We start from the raw sequence: 20,625 nt of genomic DNA, 5'->3' as shown, positions 1-20,625 counted from the left end.
CACAGCACATGCAAAGCAGAACAGTTCCCACAAACAGTTGCTCTTTCTACCGGTTGTCCTGACTGTGTGTATGTAAGTACATGTACTTTTCCACTTGTTATTCACAAACCTTTTCTTCTTACTAGGATATGTATGAAAACATTTAAACATAAAAAAAGTAAATACAAAAATAACATTAAAAAAACCTACTTTTATCAAGTAAAAGACGCGTGGCCGGATGTATGAAAGTCGATCCTCAATATTTTCATACATCCGGTTATCCGCTTGTAGTAAAGACCGGATGTATGGAAGACAAAAAGTGGGTCCCGACGACTTTCTTACATCCGGTCTCGACTGTATATATTATATATATATCTTTGTATATATGTGTGTGGGGTTGGGGGTGGGAGATATGGACGTGTGTGTGTGTGCTTGTATAAGTAAGTGTTCATCTGTGTGTGTGAGTGTGTGTGTGTGTGCGTGTTTGTGTGTGTGTGTGTGTGTGTGTGTGTGTGTGTGTGCCGTGGAAGCTGCGATACATAGACTAGAAACTCCGAGTGTGTGGAGGAGGGGGTAGAGGAGGTGCAGGGAAATTTGTGGTGTGTGTGTGTGTGTGTGTGTGTGTGTGTTGGAGCTCATGTACGTTTATATGTATTTGACTGTGCTTTCATATCTATGAAACTGCGTTTTTGGGGCATATCTGTTATGCATGTGTGGGTGTATGTGTGAATGTGTGTCTTCATGTTTTATATTTATTTGCTTATTTATCATCATTGTTGTCTTATTTATTTAATTATTTATTTATTATTATTATTATTTTATCATTATTTTCATTACTTTTTTTTCATCATAATTATTATTTATTTATTTATGTATGTACGCTTATATATATATATATATATATATTTTTTTTTTTTTCTCAAGGCCTGACTAAGCGCGTTGGGTTACGCTGCTGGTCAGGCATCTGCTTGGCAGATGTGGTGTAGCGTATATGGATTTGTCCGAACGCAGTGACGCCTCCTTGAGCTACTGATACTGATACTGATGGGTAACATGAGTTGGAACACAGGGTTGTATTGGTCAGTGATATGTTTTGTGCACAGTATGGTATGTCACTGCTGGTGGCAGGTAAGCTTGATGAAGCTTGTATTACCTCACCTAGAGTTATGTGTGAGAAGAGTGCATTCTGGTGGACATGTGATGAAAGGTGCTGAGGGGGTATAGGCCTTTCATGCCAGTGATGTCAGGATATTTTGAGATTTTACCTGACCTGGGTTTTGGTTGCGTGTTTGTGTTCCAGGTGTGCTGCTTGTAGGTGCTGCTTTAGGCGTAGGGTGAACTTTTTACTGTGTGCTGCTTGTAGGAAGTACTTTAAGTGTAGGGTGAAGTGCTTTATGTAGGTCTGTGTGTTGCTTTTGCTAAGTAGGGTGAACTGCTTAGTGTGTGTGCTGTATTGTAAAGTAAACACTCTTTAAAAACCACTCCATGTGGCCCTGCTATTGGTGTGAGGAGAGAGTGAGTGCAAGAGTGCAACATCTATAGTCGATCCAGTACCTCCCTCTCTGATCCTCACTCTTGGAATCGAATCACACTTTCGAACAGCAGTTTTTACAAACACATAAAGAACATGTGATTTCCAATTAATGTAACGCAGGAAATGAATACACACAAAAAAAGTCTCTAAAATGAATACGATCTTTCAGTGGGGCATCATGATTTATGAAAGCGTGTATTTTGTTGGGACTTTGTTGGGAAAAATGAACTGGACTTACACAAGTTTGTTCAGTACAGCGTTGTGTCAGTAGAACTTAGTTATGTTTTTTTGCGTATCTTCATTGTTTTGTTTCCCATGTTGCTCTCTGTGTACTTTTGTGAAAAAAATGAATTAAAAACATAAAACTGAGAAAATTAAAAAACAAAAAACATCATCATCAACAACAACAACAAAAAAAGGGGACTTCCCACGCTTTCTCACACATTGTGAGAAATCGTTAGGGCGCCCCCCACGGTTTTTCGCGGTTGAGAGAAAGCGTGGGAGGGGAACGACCACACTTCCAACCCGTCTGATCCTGACTGGGGCAGACACAGACGGGCGGGCATTAACAGTGAAAAGCTTTCTTGACAGGGAGAGGCTGTGTGGCTTAATTGTTCGCCTCGGGTGACGGCGCTGGAGGTAGTGTGAGAGTGACCACTGCATGCTTAAGGTCAAGTTGTTCTGGACAGATGTCCAGCAATAGTCGTTTTTCGGTGGTCAAAGATGTTCAGTGCTGTGGTCAGTAAACATGTTTACACACATATAAATGATTTATGTAAGCCAATACTGACTCGACACTCGGCCCCGCGAGCGCTTCTTCGGTGTGCCAGCATTCTCCAAATAACTGTGGAGGGCGTGGCGCAAGTTCGTAACGGGGTTCTGTGCTGAAAAACTTTAATCTGCGTTAATTTGCATAAATCCCAACAGTGCTCGACTGTTCGTTCAGACTGTGACCTGGTTTAAACTAGTTTATACAGTGTGTTTAGAAATGAGTATGCTAAAAAAATTATTATCATTATTGTCAGCTTGGTCCAGTTTTTTTACATGTGTTTTTCAGTTTCTTTTAGATAATCATTTCATGCCCCGTTTATGGAAGATGACAACTATTGTTCCATTGTCAAAGTTTTCTGGTGCTGTCCCAATGGCTCTCATATCTGTCATTGCCAAATGTATGGAAAGAGTTGTCTGTGGACACTTGTCGACTGATCACATGGATCCATTACAGTTTGCGTACGGGGCTAGACGAGGTGTTGATGATGCAACAATTTCTTTACTTGATCTAATCGCACGTCATTTGGACAAATCTGGAATATCTGTTAGGGTACTTTTTGTGGATCTGTCCGCTGCTTTTAATACTATTCAACATAATATTTTAGTAAGGAAAGTTATAGACCTAGATGTAACAGCTGACCTTATTTTATGGATACGACAGTTTTTATGCGATCGACCACAGCGTGTTTGTTTGAATGTCAGTTCTGGCTGGCCCATATTGTCTGAAAATATTACTGTGAATACTGGAGGTCCGTAGGGCTGTGTTTTACCCCCTTTGCTTTTCTCCCTCTACATTAACGACATCAGGTGCTCAGACCTTTTTCTCAATCTTGTAAAATATGCTGACGACATGGCTTTAGTAGGTCTTTTCAAAGACGAGTTTTCAATTTTAAAGTATTTTTTTAGAAATTAGTGTCATAAACTCTTTCTTAAAGGATAACTTTCTCTGACTGAACGTGGAGAAAACAAAAGAAGGGACACACACACACAAAATCCAGTTATAATAGATCAGAAACAAGTGGAAATAGTGGACAGTTTTAAATATCTAGGGACTATAGTTGATCACAGTCTCACATTCAGTGAACATGTTGATGCCACTGCCAAGAAAGCGCACCAGAGACTCTTTTTACTGCGAAAATTAAAAGTTTTAATGATAGTCCACACATACTAGAGCTGGTGTACAGAAGTCTGATAGAAAGTGTCATGGCTTTCAGTATTGCGACCTGGTTTGGCAATCTGACTGTGAAGTTAAAGACAAAAGTAGGACGAGTTGTAAACCTGACCAGCAAAATCATAACCAAGCCCCAGCAACAACTGAACACTCTACACCAATCCACTCTTAGCAGAAAAGCACTCCAAATTTTTAATGATTCCACTCATCCACTTAACTCTGTCTTTCAGAAACTCCCTTCTGGTAGACAATGTAAAATCCCTCTTGGAAAGAAGAATGTGTACAAAACATCATTTGCCCCTTCTGCTGTTGCTGTGATAAATGATTCGCTCAAATAATGTTTTTATTCCATTGCCTGTGATTTGTTTATTGTTATGATGACAGTTGTCTTTCTTCCCTATATGTATGCATGCATGCGTGTAAAGAAAGAATTGAGAGGAGGGGGTGAGGGGAGAAGTGTGTGGGTGCGCGCGCGCGCGCGTGTGTGTGTGTGTGTGTGCGCGCGCGCGTGCTCAGTGTTATTGTTTTGCCGCAGAGGGGCGTGAAAGGGGCTTTACATGCTTTTAGTCTTGGTGGCGGTGTTGACCCTTCAACTGTGATTTCATGTTCTTAAATGTTATAATTATCTTACCGAATATTTTCCTTTTATATCATTGAAATGTTTTACTTTTACCTTAAAATGTAATTTTTGTTTTCTTACCTGAATGTTTTCTTTTTACATGATAGTTCAAGTGTACGCTGTGATCAAGGAAGGGTATGCCACTTGCTCGTTCGTTTTTCGGTTTTATTTGTTGATGAGCTTTTGTCTTTTTAAATGTTATAATTATCTTACTGAGTATTCTCATTTTTATAATGATTGAAAAGTGCACATACGCGGGCGCGCGCTCAACACGCAGGCACACACACGCGTGAGCACGCGCTCGCGTGCACACGCACAGAACGATGCATGCACAGGCACCAACACACACGCAACACACACACAGTTGTTACACTCTAAATCAAAATGTAATAGTATCTTACCCACATGTTTTTCTTTTTACATAATAACTGATATGTGCATGGTGATAAGTGAAGGGTGTGTCAGTTGTTTGTTTTTATCTGTTTGATTTTTGCTGACGGGCATTTTATTTTAAGTGAGCCTAAAGAGAATTTTCTGTTTTTGGTTGAAGCAGATAATAAAGTATTTTGAATTGAATTGAATTATTTCCACAGGGCGTGACATATGTAATGTGTGATAGTGTATGCACCTTTTTGTGTTCATTGTCAGTAATTTGTATATGTGTAATTTTTTTTCTCAGTAACATTGTTGAAATGTTTAAAAAAATGGAAAAAAAGGAGAAGAAATCAACAACACATGTCAAAATAACTTCGTCAGAAATGTTTGTATCATGGCATTGTAGGATTTGTGATGAGTACACTACTGCTCTTCGTGTTAGCACTTAAGCCCGTTACGGTCCTGAGATCTATGGACAAGAGACACAGACTGACCCACCTCCTCCTCTCTTCCACACTTCTACAGGACAAACTGGGTCAGCGTTAGCTCTTCCACATTCCCACCAAAGACATTTACCTGCCGGCCTACTTCAACTTGACTCTGTGTCAACAGACAAACATGGTTGTTGCAAGCATCTATATGTACTGCACTTTGACCAAGACAAGTCAGCGTTCCACATGTGTGTGTACCCACGGAAACTGGACATCTATATTTCAGCTGCTCTGACCACTGGAGGTGTGTGGAAGTCCCAGATCATCATGCTGTTCCAGTTAGCCCTCCACAAGTTCCACCAGTTTGCACTCATTGAAACTGGTGCCAATGCTGGATACTGCAGTTTGTTGGCAACGTCCACGGGTCACCAAATCAATGAAGAACATGAAGAAGCTGATAGAAGGCATCCATATCAAAAGACTAGCTAACCAGATCTATGTCTTTCAGAATGCAGTAGATACGTCAGTCAGCCAGTCACTAGTCATAGTCAAAGTGGAATCATGGTGTCGGAAGACAAGAATCCTGACCATCAGACCATAGTGCTGGGTGACTTGCTTCATCTGGTTGACAACCTCACTGCCATCGTTAAAATGGACATTGGTAACTTTTTCAGGGGGTCAGTAAGATAGCACAAACACAGACATCATCCTCTCTGTCTGTCTACCTATCTAGTATCTATGCATGTACGAGGGATGTCCTTTATAGAATTCCCCTGACCCACTTCCCATGGACTGAGTGGAACGAACCTTGGCACACTTATTAGTCTTTCTCTACATAGTTACGAACAAGGGTGACGTGTCACATGATTTCTACCTTTCATAAAGAAAAATATTAGGTCAACTGTTATTGTAAATGGTCAATGTTGTCCATGCTTTTTTATTGAAAGGAAGTGCCTACAATGTGACCCGGTATCTCCTTATTTATTTCTACTCTTTGCTAAAATTGGAATGTGATATCTGATAAGGGTGAAGAAGATCATCATATATATATATATATATATATATATATATATATATATATATATATGTGTGTGTGTGTGTGTGTGTGTGTGTGTGTGTGTGTACACACACATAACGTTGAACCTAACACTGTCTAGTTTTCAGATGACACACACATCATGTCTGTAGGTGATGAGTCTTCGCAGATGATACTCAAATCATGTCTGTAGATGATGAAATTTATTCAAACTATAAACACAATTAGTAGCAAATCTGGTTTATTCATGAATACAAGTAAAACTCAAGCCATCTGGTTAGGCAGTAAGAGACGAAAAAGACAAAATACTTACCCCTTGTAAAGTTGGACTGGAACGCACATACATTTCAGACCATTAGGGTATGGTTCTCACCTGAGTTGACAGACTGCGAAGATCTGTCTTAAGACGAATAATTCTCAGAAATGATGATATTATACAGGGTATGGGTCAAAAGGCTGATAACTCCAATAGGAGGAGTCACAGTTTGGAAATTATTAATATTACGCAAAAAATATTCAGTTGTGGATGTACCGTCTAAATCCAACTGACAATTTCATGGAGAAGATGCAAGTTATTTTAAATGTGTATGAAACAGGACAAAATAAACATGGAGTAATAGGTTTGCCAGATGTAAGGAGATTTATGGAAGGACTGAAACTGACATTGATCCGAAACTTGAAAACTTCCTTTCGAAACTGGAAAACTATTACAACATCAGCCGTTCCAGACATTTATAGTCTTGAACTATATGAACTACGTCTACCCCTAGATAACACAGTAAGTCACTTCTGGCTTTTGGTCTCATGTACTTTTGGCATACAAAAATGTTCTGCAAAAGCGGATCCGAAAAATGTACAAAATTAATTTCGAAACTAACTTCTGTAATGAAAATATAAAAATTGCAAAACAATATGTAATATACATGAGATTTGTCACACAAAATGTGCTCTCTATAGCTGATATCTGAGATACAAATAGGGCTAAAAAAAAAACAACCCCAAACTCTCGCATACCATGGTTGTGTTCAAGCAATGTAGAACTACATAAATAAAACAACACATTGAACAACAAAACGTTAAATGTCAAGAAAGCCATGTCCATAATCAATCCAATATTAAGAAAAACTAATACAGATTATGATATTTTGTTGAAGATAATACATGTGCAAATTGTTGTGAGATTGAATATAAAAAGCATGAAGAATATAAACTGGAAGAAAAGGAACAAAAACATTCTGATATACTTGTTAGAGTAATTTTGTTGAAGATAATACATGTGCAAACTGTTGTGATAGGTGGAATATCAAAATCATGAAGAATATAAACTGGATAAGAAACTTTCAACAAATTGAAAAATATATACAATAAGTAAAACTTAAATAGTTCCAATTTTGGATAATTCATAAATCACTGCAAGACACACGCTGTTTTAAAATACAAACTGCAGAAGACAGATGTACTTTTTGTATAACAGAGCCAGATGACAAAAAACGTGTTTTCAGAGATGTAACATTGTCAAGACAGTTCTGGTTATTTTACTTCATTTTATTTTATACATATTTCTTAAAGAAAAACGTTGACATGTTCACTGCTTGAAACTGCATGAAGAATTCAACATTTCTGAAAATTCACAAGATGAAGGATCAGGTGAGATATTTGGCATTATCATATTGTTTGCCAAACACTTTCTGTTATCAATGCAATTTAGAAAAGAATCATTCATATTTCTAAAGAATCCTACGGTAACTGCAAAACCAGTTGAAAATAGGAGAATATATTGTATACAAAAACATGTCTAAAAATCGTTTTACTGAAAAATGGTTGAATTACGTACCTCTAGTAAACAGTTATAAACATGTATTGCCTCGAAAAACACATCGCAGAATAGCAAAAGGGTATGACAAAAAAAACCCTTTTTCTAAATATATATATATGCATTTGTATGTATCTATGACATGAGATACTATGAATGCACATGTATGAATGTGCATATCCCCAGTTTGCCAATATTGCTATGTCAAAATCAATATGTATGTCATAAAAAACAAAGTTCTGCTTTTTCCACTTTACATATTTGCATCTAGTTGATTATCTAAAATAACTGTTTTGTATGTCTAGAATATAAGATATTACAACACAGTTTTATCTGTTTAATTTTTTCTATCAGTCTGTCTCCGTCTCTTTCCCCGCCCCTATTTCTCTCTCATGTCCTTTTCTTTCCTTATGTATATGTAAGTGAAAGTGGATGTGAGTGATTTCTATTTATCCTTTTCCTTCTTCTAAGTACTGTCTTCTTTCTTTTCTTTCCCTTTTTTATTTACTGTAACAAGTCATTCTCACATGCCATAAATATGACATATGTATGATGTATATATGAATGTTTTTGTGAGGAAAGAAAAGAAACAAGGACAGGTTTTGCAAAGAGCATTCACATGGCACATGCAAAGCGACGTGGATGAAATGGTGCTCTCCATTCCATTTACGCACCTACCCTGTGTAGTTTCTGAACACAAATGAAATACTACGGATGTTAACCAAAAATTCTTCTTAAAAAAAAAAAAAAAAATCATTGAACAGATGCTGAGATATGGAAACAGGACGTTGGATCAGATGCTTCTCCGAAAAGTTGACACCAATATCGTCAGTCATTAAATCAGATGTTGTCTACTATGTCTGTGTAGTAGGCTCTACAGGCATTTCTGGGCTGTTGGACTCTGAACATGACCTTGACATAGATGCTCCTGTTTAAAGCATGACAATGGAGAGATGACGATGCTTAGGAATTGCATCAGTACAGTGGCTTGGACAAGATGTAAGCAGCTAACAGCAGAGTAACATTTCCCGGTGAAAAATGGCAGACCAGTTAGTTGCAGGTCAGGCCACCATCCACAGTGAGGGTGGTGCCATTGATCATGGCTGCTTTGTCACTGAGCAGGAACAGTACTGCGTTGGTCACATCCTCAATTTCTGAAACACATAACACACCCGTGTTTCTTCATGCACAGCTCTCTCCCCAGAAACTATTGCCTACAGGCTCTCTCTCTCTCTCCAGTCTACGAAGATACTCTGTCTGAGAGATTTAGCGATGTACAGTTTTTACGCCTTCAGATTGCGAGATCAGTTGCTGACACTTCAATAGTATGTATTATTGATGTATGCACTGATGCAATGTCTTCTTGTTTTTCTCCTTTACTGTCCTTTTTTCCATTCATTAACTTTGGCTAACTCAGTTTGTGTACAGGTCGGTGACCTCACGAATTAAACCTGTTCAGAGTTCAGAGTTCTCTCTCTAGTCAGAGAAAGAGACAAAAAAATATACTCAATGGATACACATACATTCTGAAAAAAAGGACAAAAATCTGACACGGATCCTTATTTTCCGATGAGTTTTGATGAAAGACACAAAAAGAAGGTTGGGCGCATAACGCGCGCGTGTGTGAATACAATGAATAGAATAGAACAGATTTTATTGTCATGAAACCTTAAGGTATATAAGACACACAAGTGCAATGGTGAATGAATGAATGAAAAATACACAATCAATGCAATAAATTGCAACAGCATTCATAAACAAATTTTCCTAATCTTGTTTGTATATATTCATCACCTGTTAGCATCATCTGACTGGGAATATTTCCTGTGTTATTCTAATTCTGAATATCTTTATCTTCCAGTATGTTACACTTGCTGCACAAACTGTCTTCTTGTGGAATATTCAAATATCTTCCTTTCTCGATCTTTAGGTCATGCGCGCTTATTTTGAGTTTTGTTAAAGCTTGTCTGTGTTTTGTATCTGATATATTTAAAAGATACGTTTCAGTTTTGTACTCTGCTACAATCGTATTGTAAAAATTTAGCATTAATGTTTTTTCTCTTTTATCTTTCCAGTGTTTGATATATTCATTTCCGATTTTTTGAAAGACCACGTATTTCAGTGTGTGTACGCTGAATGTAAATTGTTTTTTCCAGATATGATCAAGGCCTATAATTTCGGGTATCTTTCTAACAAATATCAACTTCAATTGAATTATGTCAATCCAATATGTAATAATCTGGCATATTATCTTTAAACATATTGGCAATCTGCCCAATTTACCTAACACAGGAAGCACCATAGCTTTTTTGTGTACTTCAAGTATTTGCTTACAGAATTTAATGTGTAATTTTTCATGTGGAAACTTATTCGATAAGCAGTCGTCAAAAAGATGTGCTAAATTGAAAGAATCATCCGGTTTGACTTGGTAAGGTAACCATATTTCTGCCCCATAAATCGATATTGGCATTGGCAAAGTATCATACAGCTTAGAAATGGTACCTGGATTGATGTTGATATTTTTTAATGTTCTCCGTAAAGTATGGAATGCTTTGTTTGCTTGTTTAGTTAGGTGTTCCTGTGCTCTTATCAGACTTCCACTTTTGTGGAATATAACTCCTAAATATTTATATTCTTCTGCTGTTTGTATTATATCTTCCCCACAGTAAAAAATATATTGGTATTTCTGGGTCAGATCTTCGTTTTTTCTCTATTAATTTTTAATCCCCAACTATGGCAATATATGTTCAAAATCATGTAATTTTTGTTGCAATCCTTTTCTTGTTAAAGACAGAATAACCAGATCGTTCTAGGAAACTGAAAAATCCCCCGGGGGACCAACAGACGAGGGGGACGATTTGGGACATTACACCGGCATATTGTGTCTCATTGATTTATTTTCATGGGAGAGAGAGAGAAGAGAGAGAGAGAGAGAGAGAGAGAGAGAGGGCACCTTTTGTCTATTTATTTTCATGGGAGATAGGTAAGACAGCGAAAGAGGTACGAGCACGTTCTTTTCATCTATTTATTTTCATGTGTGTGTGTGTGTGTGTGTGTGTGTGTGTGTGTGTGTGTGTGTGTGTGTGTGTGTGTGTGTGTGTGTGTGTGTGTGTGAGAGAGAGAGAGAGAGAGAGAGAGAGAGAGAGAGATCTGTCAATGAAGTTTTAAAGTAGCTGGAGGATACAATCACAGAGTGGGAAATGTTTCATCTGAACGGACAGGCTTCAGTCTGGCACTTTTTCTACTCTTGGTTCCTGCGCCGATATCTCGTCCCTTCTGATTCCATTTTTACTGCTACCGTACTGATTGACACGGTATTGATTGTGTTGTGTGGAGCCAATTTCTTTTGATGGCGAACATATCCGTGTGAAGGTCCAGATGTTCTCCCTCAAGGAGGAGGAGGGGGAGGAGGGGAGGGGTGGGGGTGGGGGGCGGCGGGAGACGTATGTTAATGGTGGGGCTCAGTCTCAGGGGGTGGGGGACTCCAGTTCAACGCGGCACAAACCTTTATATATATATATATATATATATATATATATGTATATATATATATATATATATATATATATATATATATATATATATATATATCCTGTTCGGGTGTATTTGTTCATTTTAAATTAATACTTTTCAAACGGATTCTCGCAGTGGTAAGTTAATTTGATTTCTGCCTGCGGTTTCTTTACATGCGCTGAGCACACAATGCACGAGGGATCAGTTTACTGTTTTAGGGAAAGAAAAGCACCTTTTCTATCGCTCACAGTCTAGTGTACAGGGGCGTGGGGAAGTAAAGTCATCTGCCTTTGTCACATTCAAGCCATGGACCCGTTTTTTGTGTGTTTTTTTCCAAAATAATTATTTCAACTCAAGATCACCGTTCTACTTTAATCATTCATCATCACTGACAACAGTCTCTGGTGTAAATGAGTAATGTTAACTTTCTCCTAATTCTTCCGATTCACGCCGGAGCTTCTGTCGATATCAAAGTCCCCACGTGACATTTCTCATCTAACCATTCTGTTCAAAGCAATTTCCTGCAGAATTTTGCTGGGTTGATAGTTCCTGGCCAAACTCCGTTCGCTCAAAGACGCAGTCACTGCATTCGCTTTGTCTGTTTGTCTTTACGAGACCTTAACGCTCTCCATCTACACACATTAACACTTCTTCACCCACCCACCCCATCCCAGTTCCCTTTACTCCCCACGAACCCCCCTTTTTTTCCTCGGGGAAAGACGTTATACATACAAACATACAACTACAACAACAACAACACTACTACCACTACTGCTACTACAACACACACACACACACAAGCATACACACACAGGGGAAGGGGATCTTTTAAATATCATGGCAGGTGATTTTTAACACTTGCTCCACTTTCTCCATGAAGATGAAGTTAGATCCTGGGGACATCCATCCATCTTGTTTCTCCCCGAGGGGATGGTGGGGGCTCTTTCAATTTAAATACTGGCAGTGTCCCAGCTTTCAGGAAAATCTGAGCCAGTAATGTTCTGTTTTCTATCACTTTCTGTGTTTCTGACTGTTTCCTTTTCCATAAGTCATCTCTTCCTGTCATATTCTCTGTCACCCTGGTCCATTCACCTATATTTTTCCCCCCAAAAGGCCACTCTTACTGTGTTATCTTTTTTCTTGCGTCAATAATGTGTGAGGTGCTCCTTTGTAATTTCAAGTTTTTTGTATGCATGTTTATATATAGGGTCTAGTAATTTTGCTTTTTGTGGATAATTACGCATTTATCAAGGTTATGTTTTTGTGATCCTCTGGTGAAAAAGTAATGGAAAAGTCCATGTCAGAGGCATGCTCTTGGTTTGTGCGCATCGACGTTACTGTACTTACGCCTAATTACCCTCACCAGTTTAAGCAACAAAGATATAAATCCATCTTGTTTTGTAAGCCGAGATACACTATGCTTGTTCAACGTATTGAATGAATGCTGGCTTCTCGATGCAACCCCTCTGATATAATAATAATGGTATTTATATAGCGCTGAATCTTGTGCAGAGACAAATCAAAGCGCTTTCGCACCAGTCATTCACACGCAGGCAAGGGAGGCTATTTTGGGAAGAGGTGGGTTTTAAGGCCAGACTTGAAAGAGCTGAGTGTGGAAACTTGACGAAGCGAAAGAGGAAGTTCATTCCAACTGCAAGGTCCAGAGACAGAGAAAGAATGGCGGCCAAAAGTCGAGTGTTTGAATCTGGGTATGCATAAACAGAGTGGATCCGAAGCCAATCGTAGTGAGCGAGATGGAGGGTAGAGGTGAAGGCAGCCACAGAGAAAGGAAGGGGCACATTTGTGAATACATCTATAACATAGAATGCTGATCTTGTACTTTATTCGGTGTGAGACACGGAGCCAGTGGAGATCTTGCAAAAGAGGAGTGATGTGCTCAGATCCTTTCTTTCTGAGGACGAGTCGGGCAGCAGAGTTTTGTATACGCTGAAGAGACTGAATGGATGAAGCAGGCAAACCACACAATAGAGAGTTTTACAGTAGTCAAGGCGAGAGAGAATGAGAGAAACGACAAGTCTAGATGTTGCGTCAGTGGACAGATATTTCCGGACGGCACTGATGCACCGCAGTTGACAGTAGCAGGACTGACATGTCTGACTGATAAATTTTTGTATGGACAGTGTATTGTCAAGGACTACACCAAGGTTCCTGACTGACGTGGAAAGAGGGATGGATGTACCGCCAAATTTGATTGTGTCAATTGTGATGGAAGACAGTTTTTGTTTAGTTCCGATGATCATTGCTTCAGTTTTGTCCGCTTTCAATTGTAACTTATTTAGAATCATCTAGTTTTGAATGTCCAGGAAGCAGTTGGATGTTTCTTGTAAGAGCGACAACAATTTTTCAGGGGTATCACTCTTCTGGAGTTGAGTGTCATCAGCATAAGAGTGGTGACTGATATTATGGCGGTTGATAATTTCAGCGAGAGGAGCAGTGTACAGTGTGAAGAGCACAGGGCCTAAAACAGATCCCTGTGGGACTCCATGTTCGATTTTTAACGGATTCAGACTGGGTTTTTCAAACATGCTATGAGCGATAAATACCGATAACCTTTACGTACCCCGAGGGCTGTTTGTAAGAAAAGAAAAAGAGTCCCAAGACAAAAAACCGACATTTTTTTTTAATGCCTGACAGTGGTGAGAGTTGTTTTTAAGAGAGATATATATATTCTAATCTCTGAACAAATGAAAAAGATCAAGAGCTAAAATGAAAGGGGAGATATGGAATTATTTTATCGATTATTGGAGAGGAAATTCTCTCTCTGTTGTTTGCAGATGAAGCTGCTCTTGTGTAACACACGAGCTCAGGACTACAAAATCAACCCAATCTTCACACTGACAAGTACTGGTAGATAACTTCGAAAAGACAAATGTTACAGTGTTCAGAAAAGAACGATAAAATACAAGGAGTGATATCCAAATAGCCAACAGCAGGTAAAAGTATATTTTACCTCGATAACACAAACTGCCAAGTTATTGTCTGAAAAAGGTCTACAACAGATTACAATAACAGCGACGAAGAAAATTATGTGCACGTGTGTGTGTGTGTGTGTGTGTGTGTGTGTGTGTGTGTGTGTGGAATATCAAACCATTCAATTATCCCCCAAACAAACGAACACAACAACAGAATACCACACAATAAACACTATACTAACGAATCCCAACACAGTCCCCCTTCTCAAAATCCCCAAATACACAAACAAAACAACAACTGAACAAACATACAAATGTACAGACACACACACACACAAAAACAGGTCCTGAGACTTACCGACAAATTTGCCAAGGGGAATCCTAGCCAGGACGGGCCCAGATTTTTTTGGGTCACCCCAGTGTTTGCGGCCCATGTCGGTCATCACAACTGTCGGGTTCACAGAGTTCACACGGATCTGCACACACACACACACACACACACACGCACGCACGCACGCACGCACGCACGCACGCGGATTTCACATGTGAAGTCATCATTTTTGAATGATGTACTACATTCAAAGGTTATGAGTCTACACTTACGCTTCATACACATTCATCACTTTTTTTTCCCTATCATCTCGAGAAGTTCAGACGTTACTGAATAAACACTGCATCCGTCGACTGTTGTAGGAGCTGAAGGGGGAGTAAGTGCCAGAGAAGTGAAAGAGAGAGAGAGAGAGAGGGTGTTGGTGGGGGAAGAGACGAAATGAAACGAAACTAAAAAAATATATTTTAAGAAAGAGCAAAGTGAAAGCCAAATGACCACAACAGCAAATAGAAAATTACGTAAGCATACACAAAACACAATTATGTGTATCTATGTACAATACCGTAATGCCATGAATGAAGAAGCGTGGTGGTGACTGATAAAGCAAGAATATGAGAGATAAAAGAACAAGAGAGGCAAGGCCTTCAAGACTCACTTGTGATACACTTTAAAAAAAAAAAATCTAATCGTTAAAATGTGTTCTGTATTTGTTATTATAAAGCTTCGGGTTAAAAAAAGAAAGAAAAAAAGTCCTAACCAGATTCGAAACCCGCGTGTTCGGGTGAGAAGAAACTGTCTTACCCATTACACTATCGTGGCTCCTTAACTGACGTTCTAATATTTAATATTTGAACATACTTTTTTAAAGGGCGATAAATCAATTGCGGTATTCGCAGTGAGAACGCTGTTTAAATCATATTATTCTGGTGTATCTTGGGCATTCAAAAAATCTTTAAGGGCAATAAAAAAAAAAAAAAAAAATTCTTTTTAAATCCGCGGTAAAGGAGACGTAGCTATCCCCGCAATCACACTGCAACATTTAACCGTTTTCTCTAGATCTAGACAGATGTACAAGTTTAGTTACACCCGCCGTGAATGTAGTACGACACGGTCGATTCAATTTCTCTTTTATGTCCATTCTAGTTTTATAGTTTTAAAGTTGATAAGAAAATTTAGTATTTTGTTAAACTAATAACATGTAGAGCCAAGTACAAGTACTTCTAAACGTCGTAAGAATTGAAAAGGACTTCATTTTGAGAAAAGTCAAGACTGGAATTTTTTTCGTTTCATCGTGATCAATTCAAGGGTATTAATTCGCATGGTTTACAATTTTTAACTGTGAATTCTGACTGATTCTGTGGATATTTTTATGGCAGTTTGGGGCATAATCCAGTAAGTGATGAGGCGTTCACAAATCTTTCTCTGAATGAATATTTATCGGTCTGCTTCTCCAACTTTCCATCACATGTTATCGTGTATTGTCCATTGAATATAGGATTGAACTGGCAGGTCAACAACTTGAAACAAAATGGCGTCGTTCGCGTTCGCGAAGAATATGAGCACGCGCTTTGAATGTGTGTAAATATGTGTATGCAATTGATTTTTGCCCATGACCTTCAGGGCTCAGCCAATAGATCTGTAAAGTCCACTCGTCGTATTGATTTTAGTATTTTCCGAAAAAGACCACTTGGGCAAATGAACATAGTGAAAGCCCTGTACACTGAGAGTAAAACATACAAGCTTTTTATGTATTGAGTATAATTTCAAAATGTAATGTTTAAGTTGAGAAAGATCAGTTTAAAGCAAATTAATCCCCTAGCATTAATTACAGATTAATTTCCCTTTTTTACTATCTGCACCAAAACGTTTGCAAAATAAATAAAACTTCCATGCTTAGCAAAAGAAGTTCCTGTTTGAACAAAAAATGATAATAATGAATGCTCTTGTTGTTGTGTCAGAATATCAGGTCAAAGTGCCAAGTTTAGAGAATACAAAAAATATAAATATAACAGTAAATGCAGTTTGCATATAATTTGGCTTCTTTTTTTAAAATTTGTTTGTGCCCATCCCAGAGGTGCAATATTGTTTTAATCAAGATGACTGGAAAGAACTGAATTTTCCTTATTTTTATGCCTAATTTGGTGTCAACTGACAAAGTATTTGCAGAGAAAATATCAATGTTAAAGTTTACCACGGACACACAGACACACACACACAGACAACCGAACACTGGGTTAACACAAGTGAGTCAATAAAAGGGTCGGGGTGTACAGCAGAACACGTTTTTATGTGTCACTGCTGTAGTTGTAACCAAAGATGGACATCTGAGTGCTCAGTAACAGATGGCAATATTGGACGCCTTTGGTGTTTTTTATTTTTTAAACACACACACACACACACACACACACACACAAACCGACAACAACATCTGATTGGAGATTACCAAGCTGTGTTTTTAAAGATTTGTTTTCTTTTGTAAGACTATCCGACTATGGCGGAATCCATCCATATATTGCAGTTCTCTAGCGGGGAACGGCCGTGTACTCATGTCAGCCGATCGTTTTCCAGAGGAATTGGGGGCGAAATACAGTGTGCGTCTGCGACATTTTTAGGGTGTCCCTTGTCGGATGAAGGACGATGGGGCGATTTCTTTTCGTTCAGTCTCTACAAGGCCGTTGTCTGGGTAGTGTGACGGAACAACAGGAGTGGGGAGAAGGATAACAATTTTTGTTTTGTACCCCCGCTGCACTAGAAATTGCTGGGCTCAGGATGGAGAGGGGAAGATGCCTGGCAAACGGAGAGAGAAGGCAGTGTCATTTCACTGGGATGACTCAGACACACGGTTCCCGGGAAGGCCTTATAGAACGTGGCATGGGTCCACACAGTATGGACGTTCCCAACAGCATCACAACTTTGTTGGATAAAAATGTCTTTATTTGTTTTTTTTCAGTGATGAGCATTCGTCTGCGTTCCAGGTAAAGCAGTCTGCGCCTTGAAACAGCAATGTACCACTGTAGCTTAACTCTCTCCATACGAACGGCGAAAGAGACGACGTTAACAGCGTTTCACCCCAGTTACCATCATCAACATAAAATAAAGACTTAATGTGATGCTTTTCGTTTTTGTTGTTCCACAAAACAGACGAATTTTAGTTTTACTGAGGCTACCTGGCGGTGGATAGTCAATAAGTGGGGTAAGTGAGGTTTCAACTTCACCGTTTTGGTCAAAATCAGAAATACGAAATTTGATGTCCGTGTCTTCAATTGGCCGAATAGCGGTAGATCAGACTATTCCTCTAAAAATTGAGTTTTTTCATACTACAGAAGAAACGTTTATGGATGACATCAATGGTAAGTCGATGTGTTTGGTCATTTTGATCGGCCATGATTAGGTTATATAACGAAAAATGAAAAATAATACACACGAATACATACGATAGACAAGTTGACACTGTACATGACTGTGTAAGACAAGGTATGCCGCGGTGCTCACCTGCTTTAAATCAGTCCATGACTTGTACTCGGAAAATACTAAAATCTCCACTTGTCTCACCCTACGTGCCGTCAGCACATCAGTATTGAGCACAATAACGGCATGAAAACAAACCTGTAATAGTTTCGAATACATCCTTTGTGTCTACATATGTAATCAAGAAGAACACAGTAGTGAGTAACAGCGCGGATGCATCCGAAAACGTTTTTCAATCCAAAATAGAAAGACACACACATATACATACATACATACATATATATAATGAAAACGAAAGGAAAGAAATGACCGAATTTCATTGTGAAGCAGAAACAAATACTTTTTATTTCTAACACAACCCTGTTGGTGGAAACATTCACAAAATAAAGAGTGTGATAACTCGTTTGGCCGGTATATTCAGACGAAAAATATAAATTTAACCCAAATCGTTATTTACCGGGGAAACACGTTGAAAGGTAAGATGGGAGAATGGGTGAAAAAGAGAGGAAGGGAGGGAAGGAGAGTTTGAGGGAGAGTTTGAGAGAGAGAGAGAGAGAGAGAGAGAGAGAGAGAGAGAGATACTGACAGACAGGCAGGCAGACATTGTACACAAGTAGATAAACTCTGTATGAAAACTGAATCGATTTTCTCTTTAAACCTGAGCCCTGCCACACAGACGCAGTTCTGGGCTCTCCCCCGTAAACTATTGACGACATCTCCCAATTAACATCACCGCTGCATGGTGCACACAGCCCATCAGATTTCCATGCTGCAAATATTGGTTTATAAAAAGAAAAATTTTTTTGAAGCAAATATCCCATATTATCCTTGACGGGCATTGGACCCTGTATGTGCACATTTCTCCTGTTTAAAAGGCTGTGCGAGAACGTCCAATAACACTCGCAGCAGATTGCATCTGTAAAATGCGCGCATGTTTTAAAGTGGATGGGGACGGGGTGAGGATGTGACCGGTCTACATAATCTTGTCAATGGTGAAGGAGGACCCTGTCTATATATCCCACTCCAATCTGCGGTAGAAAATAAAAGCATTTAAAACGCAGAAAAAAAAGGTTGGAACGAAACTGAGAAAGAAAAAGGACAGTAAGAGATAAAAAAGGACGCAGACAACATGGTAAACGGCTAAAAAACAGACTGAAAACAACTTGATTAACATCATCATATCATGAATAAAAACAAAAATAATAATCATCAGAACAATCAGTCAAACAAACCAACCAAGAAAACATGCTAGAGTATACGCAGACACAAACAGGCACGCGCGCACGCATTAACTAACCAAACAAACAAGATGACAAACATTCAAAAGAGAAAAGACGATATGCTAAGATTGAAGGAAATCAAACTCTCTCCTGCAAATCACAGTTAAGCAAATACACTAGAACAAGGAATGCACAGTGGTTGAATGCGCAACACGTAGTGAGACTGTTGATTTGCCTCCAGAAGAAGTGGGAAAAGACACACACACACACACACACACAAACACACACACACACAGACAGAGAGAGACAGCGACAGAGAAACAGAGACAGAGATTGAAACCGTAGTTTTGTTTGAACAGGTAAGGTACTCGTAAAAAATCCAGTGCTGTATACTGGGGCTGATATCGATTCCTGAATTGGTGAGAATGAAAAGAATACATACGCTGGCAGTCTTAAGCCCGTCCTTTCAAATCAAGACTATTGAATATTGTGCTGTCGTCATAATAAGGTCATCATTATCACCCACATCAGCGTATGCCCTCTTACCCACCACCCCCTTCTCATCCGTCACACGTTCAGCTCCCTCTCTCTCCCTCCCTCTCTCTCTCTCACACACACACAAACCGTCAAATACACGCAAGAACATATTCTACTCCACCCACACCTTCCCCCTTCTCCACACACTACCCTCGGCTCAGGCTGGAGAGATATATAATAAGAGGCGAAGCCTTAATGACTCACTTGTGATTCCTGATGAATTAAAAACTTCAAGAATGAAACCCAAAACGCGGGCAGTGGTGATGGAAAGTGTACAGTTCTTTCGTCAGAATTATGATTGGCGGGTCGAGATTTCCAACAGAGCAGTAATGAGTGCAGAGACGTTTCCACAACAAAACAGCACTCACCTCCTGGCAGCTTTCAGTTTAAAAAGGCCATCCAAAAAACTAAAAAAATCAAACCCAATAACCTGTTTCAGTATGAAAACAGAGAGAAACATCATGGGAAAATAATGTGGCAGAAGTTTCAGTTTAAATGAGGTGTCAGAGCGTGTGGGCTGATCCATATGCCACACGTCAATTCAGCGGCACTCCTCTCCATTCCTTTAATCCATTGACTGAAACAGAAGTTCATGAAATCCTGAAGGAAATGATAATAAAATCCTGTGAGCTCGATCCTATACCAGCCTCGGTCTTTTCCCAGTGTGTCTCACAGCTTCTCCCTACAATCACCAATATTGTCAACTCATCCCTTCTCACTGGAACGTTTCCATCCACTTTCAAAACTGCAATCGTCCAGCCTCTTCTGAAGAAACCCAACCTTGACGCAAACATTTTGAAAAAACTATCGACCAGTTTCTAATCTTCCATTCTTGTCCAAACTCCTTGAAAAAGCTGTCGTCAAGCAGCTCAACAACCACCTTTGTTTCAACAA

General features: G+C 39.1%; 1 protein-coding gene across 1 annotated transcript in view; it reads right to left on the bottom strand.

Moving 5' to 3' along the window:
- Window positions 1–6,117: 6,117 nt before the first annotated feature.
- The window catches only part of LOC143284237 (L-xylulose reductase-like), a 117,288-nt gene continuing 102,780 nt past the window's right edge, over window positions 6,118–20,625 (bottom strand). Inside the window, exons 6-7 of the mRNA XM_076590915.1 lie at window positions 14,534–14,651; window positions 6,118–8,883 (exon numbers count right to left, since the gene is read on the bottom strand). Coding sequence (XP_076447030.1) covers window positions 8,780–8,883; window positions 14,534–14,651 — 222 coding nt within the window. The 3' untranslated portion in view covers window positions 6,118–8,779. The remainder of the gene's footprint in view (window positions 8,884–14,533; window positions 14,652–20,625) is intronic.

The sequence above is a fragment of the Babylonia areolata genome, chromosome 1, assembly GCF_041734735.1.
Source record: "Babylonia areolata isolate BAREFJ2019XMU chromosome 1, ASM4173473v1, whole genome shotgun sequence".
NCBI classification, from domain to species: domain Eukaryota; kingdom Metazoa; phylum Mollusca; class Gastropoda; order Neogastropoda; family Buccinidae; genus Babylonia; species Babylonia areolata.
Note: the sequence above shows the minus strand (reverse complement) of the source record. Positions and strands in the feature narration are given on the sequence as shown.